The sequence below is a fragment of the Alligator sinensis genome, unplaced genomic scaffold (genome assembly GCF_000455745.1).
Source record: "Alligator sinensis unplaced genomic scaffold, ASM45574v1 scaffold469_2, whole genome shotgun sequence".
Taxonomy (NCBI): Eukaryota; Metazoa; Chordata; order Crocodylia; family Alligatoridae; genus Alligator; species Alligator sinensis.
In genome coordinates, this window is record NW_005842988.1 from 49,887 (window position 1) to 55,245 (window position 5,359).

Here is a 5,359-nt window from a genome sequence, read left to right on the forward strand (position 1 = left end):
CCCCGCCGCCCCCAGCTCCAGCAAACCCTGCTCGCTTGGGTGCAGCCCCCAGCCAAGACCCAGGCAACGCAGGGGTGATGCAGGTGCCCTGCAGGGGAGCGGTCTCCGTGGCCCTGGCCATTAGCGGCCCCCGCTCTCCGGATCACCATGGCTGTGCTGCTGCAGCCGGGGGGACGGCGGGGGCATGGGGCACAGCCTCTGCTCGGGGCACAGCATTGCCCCGGCCCAGCCCTGCCAGGCCCCAGCCCCCCTGGCAGGCACTGGCCAAGAGGACGCGGAGCCCCCGGGCGCAAGGTGACCCCGCTCCCTGTCTGCTTGGCAGCTCGGCTTGGCGGGCGGCCAGGCCTGTGGCACCGCAGCGCCCGGGCGGGCGGGAGCAGCATTCCAAGGAGAGCGGGAGCGGGAGACGCAGCCCGACTGCGCAGGCACTGCCAGCCCCTGCCTGGCCCAGCCCGGCCCAGGAGCCGCCCCAGCATGGCGCCGAGCCCCAGGCCTGCCAGGAATGAGCACGAGGCCCTGGCCAGGCTGCAGCCCCTGGCGCATGGGGAGGCTGCCATGGGGGGAGCTGGGCAGGCACTTTGCTTTCAAGCCCTAGTCCTAGCCCCAGCCCACCTGGGGCACCACGACCCGGGCCGGGCAAGCCAAGGCCAGGTGGTGAGAGCCACCCGCGTCCTCCCTCCAGGCCCTGCCCAGCCACGGCTGTGGGTAGCACGCTAGGGATCCTGTGGCTGGGCCTGGGGGTGGCCCCGCACCACGACCACACCAGGGCCTCGGGCCTTTCCCACTGGTGCTGCAACCCACAATGCCCGCACCCGTGGGGATTGGGAGCCATTGATCGCTCAGGCCATAGCTTCCCACCTTGGTGAGCAGCCGTCATGGACCACACGGCTGTGAGCCCAAAGCAACCCTCATCCTGGGCAAGGCTGGGCCCTGAGGGCCGGGACAGGCACCCACTGATGCCTGCCCTGACCTGGCCATGGCCACAACCCTGGGGAAGAGGCCAGTGGACCACCCGTTGCAGCTGGGCAGCATGGCAGGCACAGCGCGGGTGGGGGTCAGCATGGAGGGGCACCAGCCTGGCGGGGGCTGCACAGCAGGAGCAAGGGGCTGGGGAGCAGACGTATGACACCGGGCCCGTGAGCTGCCGGACCCTGGCATTGCCCTGTGGCTGAGCAATGCACAATTGAGGGACGTGGCCAGAGCCCAGGGGGACGGCGGCACCAGCTGGGGTGGGGTGAGACAGCTCCCAGGCCCTGCCCCATTGAGCACGCAGCGCCAGGCAGGGGGAACCCAGGCACCTGCGCCAAGGTCATGGAGGGCCCTGGAGCTCCTGCCCACCCTGGGGCCCAGCAGCCTGGGAGACAGCAGTGGCCTGGCCCTACTCCCACACCCGCACCCCCCTGTGGCCCCCGCGCAGCTCAGAACTGGGGCCAGGCCTAGGGTGTCCCACATTTATTGCCAGATGTTGGATGGGTCCGTACAGAGCGACACCGAGGGCAAAGCCAGGGGCGGTGCGGCGCACACACACACGGCACGGCACGACACGGGGCAGCTCGGCCGGGACTGGGGCGAGGGCACGGGGGCCGAGGCGGGACTGGATGCCAGGGGCTGGTGCAAGGGGGGCAGGACGCAGCCCCTGCCCAGGCGATGCAAGGGCCGGGGTAGCACGAGGGCAGCGAGTCACCGCCGGGGCCAGAGCAGGGGCCATGGGGCAGCCGGGGCCTGGAAGAGCAGAGGGGCCGAGTATGGGCCCTATCTCCCCCACCCTGCAGCCAGACGGAAGGAAGCCCTGCCTGTGCGGGGACCGGGGAACCCCCGTGCCCCCTCTGGGCTGTGTCTGCCCCAGCTGCAGGTGCCCTGCTGCCCCCAGGCAGGCCAGGCCAGAGGGGTCACGTGGGCTGACTGCGCACCCTGAGGCAGCCTCAGGTCTGGAAGGGCCCCAGTGCCCAGCCAGGCCTCGGGCAAGTGCAGAGCAGGTGCCGGGGAGGTGCCGGCGGCGTGTGGCGTTATTGCTATGAGTAGGGCGGCAGGACCGCCCCGGCGGGCGCTCAGATCACAGTCTCAAAGAGCGTTGCCTTCTCCTTGGGGGCTTCGGGTGCCAGCAGCTTGGCCTCGGCCTCAGGCGTCAAGTACTCGAGGTGGTGGTGCCCCCAGATCGGCGTCGTCAGGAGCTGCCAGCGCTGCGAGCGAAGCCGCCGGTCACCAGCCTGGTCTTGGGGGGCCCAACCCCTCCCGCCCCCCCCCCCGTCAGGCTGCACCATGCAGCCCGTGCCAGCGCCCCGGGCGCTCACCTCTCGCAGGGAGCCCTTGCAGCGCAGCAGTTTGTAGAGAACGGTGCATGGGATGCAGAGCATGGAAGAGAGGGCCATGGCCCAGCCGATGGCGTCACCCCACCAGGGGTACACATAGGTCTGGTTGTACGTCAGCTGCTGGTAGTTCACCACATGGAAGAGGAAGATGCCCTGGGGTGCAGGAGACAGCCATGAGACCCAGGGAAGTCTCTTCCTCCCCAGGGCCTGGGCAGCCCAAGGACCGTGGCAGGGTGGGCGCAAGGGCCGGGACTCCTGCCCGCGCCACGAGGTGGGTGCAGGACAGAGCTGCCTCCCTGCAGCCACGGGCCAGACGGGCGCATGTGCCCCCGCGGGGGTGCACTCACCACGCAGACCAGGGGAGTGATGACGGCCCAGCACCACTTCATGAAGGGCAGGGGCCGGTAGCCGATCATGCGGGCCACGTCATCCATGAAGCGGTCGGCTCCTGCGGGACGAGCACAGCGGGTTTGCTGGGGACCTGGTGCCATGCCCCGGGCACTCTGTCCCACCCCTGGCACTCGGTCCCCCGGCCCTCACCATAGACCCAGGCGATGACGACACACTCCCAGAAGGCCTGCCACAGCAGCGTGATGCCGCTGGCCGAGTAGTAGTCGAAGAGCTGAAAGACGTACATGCCGCCCTGGGGCAGCACAGCCATCACCGCCAGCCCCACCCGGCCCTGCACGGCACCCACCCCTGTGCCCAGCCCGCGCCCCTACCTCGGTCACCATGGAGAGGTCGATGAGGCAGCAGAGCAGGCAGCACAGCGCGGCCGTGAACTCCCGGCGCAGTGAGCCAGCGCCCGGCTGCGGGAACAGGTCCAGGATGCCCGTGATGAAGCCCTCGACGCCCACGAACTGCACAGGGAAGAAGGGTCAGCATGGCACCGAGCCCCCACGTTCCCCCCCACTCCTGCTCACCCTGGCCCACAGCCCCTCTTTCCCGGCCGCACCTGGCTGTCGAGTCCCAGCACAAGCAGCATGAAGAAGAAGAGGGTGGCCCAGAGCGGCGACAGGGGCATCAGGGTCACAGCCTTGGGGTAGGCAATGAAGGCCAGTCCGGGGCCTGCGGGAAACGGCTGGGTCAGGGGGTGGCAGGGGCAGGCCTGGCATAGCCTCCAGTCCTGGGAGCTGCCCCAGCACCAGGCCGGAGTCAGCACTCACCCGACTCGGCCACTTTGGAGATGTCGACGCCCTGCTCGGACGCCATGAAGCCCAGCACTGAGAAGACCACGAAGCCGGCAAAGAAGCTGGTGGAGCTGTTGATCACGGCCAGGACGTAGGCGTCCCTGCAGGAGGCAGGGGGAAGGTCAGTGCCATGTGGGGAACGCGCCGCGTGTGGCCCGGCCCCCCCAGTGCCGGACCTCACCGGTAGCAGTTGTTGTGGAACCGGTTGTAGCTGCCCAGTGCGGTCAGGGCGCCCAGCCCGATGGCGTAGGAGAAGAAGATCTGCGTGCCCGCGTCGATCCACACCTGGGCGCACAGGAGGGTCACAGCCCAGGGGTGCCCCCAGCTCTGCCCCGCCCCACCCCGCGCCAGCCCTGCCAGCCCCCCCTCACCTGGGCTTCAGCCAGCTTGGACCAGTCGGGCTTCAGGTAGTAGACGATGCCCCCCAGCGCCCCAGGCAGTGTGACACCGTGCACCAGCAGCAGAATCAGGACCACGTAGGGGAACAGCGCTGTGAAGTACACGACCTGCCGGAGCAGGCGCGGGTCAGGCCGGCTGCACTCGGCGCTGGGCGGGGGCCCTTCCCAGGGCAGGCTGCAGCTGTCTGGCCTGGGGGCGCAACAGCCCCAGCCACATCCCCAGGGCTCAGCCCACGCTGCTGTCTTCACTCGGGGAGTCCGTGCCTCAGCCTTGTGGGGCTGCTGGGTCCCTTGGGCAGCAGAGCGGGGGCCAGGACAAGCGGGCACTGGCAAGGTGCTGGGAGCTCTGCAGTGCCAGCCAGCGAGTGTCCCAGGGTTACCTCCAAGCCAGGCGCAATGCTGACCCAGGAGCTAGGACTCTGGTCCCCACCAGTGGCTCCTCCCTGCCATCTGCCCGCGTCGGGGTGCGGGAGACCGAGGGGCACGGCAGCGCTCGGGAGCAGAGCCAAGCCCTGCAGAGCCCACTTCCAGCAGGAGCCCAGGGGATGCTGCAGCTCAACTGGCTGGCACCCGGCACTGACAGCCCCTTGGGGCGGGGTGTGCGCAGCACGGACCTCATGCCGGATCTCGTGGCCGCGTCCCTGCCGCCTGCCCGGGCGGCCGTTACCTTCCCGGTGGACTTGACGCCCTTCCAGATGCAGAAGTAGACGATGAGCCACGTGGCCAGCAGGCACAGCACCATCTGCCAGTGCAGCTCCCCTGGCTCGCCCAGGCCCCCTGAGAGCCGCAGCACCTTGTTCCTGCAGCGGGCACAGCGCGGCACGGCCAGCTCAGCAGGCGGCTCCCACCCGAGCTCCCTGGCCCCCGCCCACCCCCGGCCTGGGCACTCACTCCCAGAACTCGATGACGGGCGAGCGCTTGCCGGCCAGCTCGGCGCAGCTGAAGTTGCCGGGGCCGGCGCTGCTGTTGGTGCCGTTGGGGCACAGGCCCAGGGCGAAGAGCTCGGTGCAGCGCTCCGTGTTCCAGGCGTGGCCGCAGGTGGCCCAGGGCAGCGTGTCCGTGAGCGAGTGGGCCAGGTAGAAGAGCCCCCAGACCAGGATCATGATGTAGTAGGAGTTGCAGAAGAACACGATGACCATGGAGGCCAGGCCCAGACCTGGAGGTGCGGGGGGCACATCAGAGCCGGCAGGGCTCAGCGCCGGAGCCAGAGCTGGCTCTGACGGGCTGGGCTGGGCTGGGCGCGTGGCCCCCGCACGCACCTTTGAAGAGGGGGGCGATGTTCCAGGCGGCGATCCCGCCCTGCTTCATGAACTGGCCCAGCGCCACCTCCAGGAAGAAGACGGGGATGCCCCCCACGAAGACGATCAGGAGGTAGGGGATCAGAAAGACGCCTGTGGGGACACCCGCGCCGTTGGGACAGGCAGGGGGCTGGGGCTGGGGCTGGGGCCGGGGCCGACCCGGC

The 5,359-nt window shown here is 69.9% G+C and overlaps 1 protein-coding gene across 2 annotated transcripts; it reads right to left on the minus strand.

Annotated features, from left to right (window-relative positions):
- Positions 1 to 1,437: 1,437 nt before the first annotated feature.
- Positions 1,438 to 5,312, minus strand: LOC102386302 (sodium- and chloride-dependent creatine transporter 1-like). 2 transcript variants are annotated; one of them, XM_025192978.1, is made up of 12 exons: positions 5,157 to 5,312; positions 4,789 to 5,053; positions 4,565 to 4,697; positions 3,871 to 4,005; positions 3,681 to 3,784; positions 3,476 to 3,600; positions 3,265 to 3,377; positions 3,032 to 3,169; positions 2,850 to 2,931; positions 2,657 to 2,757; positions 2,292 to 2,462; positions 1,438 to 2,180 (listed from the first exon to the last, which is right to left on the minus strand). In XM_025192978.1, the coding sequence occupies exons 1-12, from the start codon at positions 5,203 to 5,205 to the stop codon at positions 2,049 to 2,051; spliced, it is 1,548 nt and encodes a 515-aa protein (XP_025048763.1). In that variant the 5' UTR covers positions 5,206 to 5,312; the 3' UTR covers positions 1,438 to 2,048. The 2 variants fall into 2 exon arrangements, with proteins under 2 accessions (XP_025048763.1, XP_006036682.1); XM_006036620.2 differs by having other exon boundaries at positions 2,850 to 2,952.
- Positions 5,313 to 5,359: the final 47 nt, after the last annotated feature.

Excerpts from the sequence above, each read along its gene's own strand:
- LOC102386302 (XM_006036620.2), bottom strand. The coding sequence starts at position 5,205 with ATGAAGCAGGGCGGGATCGCCGCCTGGAACATCGCCCCCCTCTTCAAA. Across the intron at positions 5,054-5,156 it reads CATCGCCCCCCTCTTCAAAG|GTCTGGGCCTGGCCTCCATG; the intron begins GTGCGTGCGGGG and ends CCGCACCTCCAG. Across the intron at positions 2,758-2,849 it reads CGTCATCGCCTGGGTCTATG|GAGCCGACCGCTTCATGGAT; the intron begins GTGAGGGCCGGG and ends CTCGTCCCGCAG.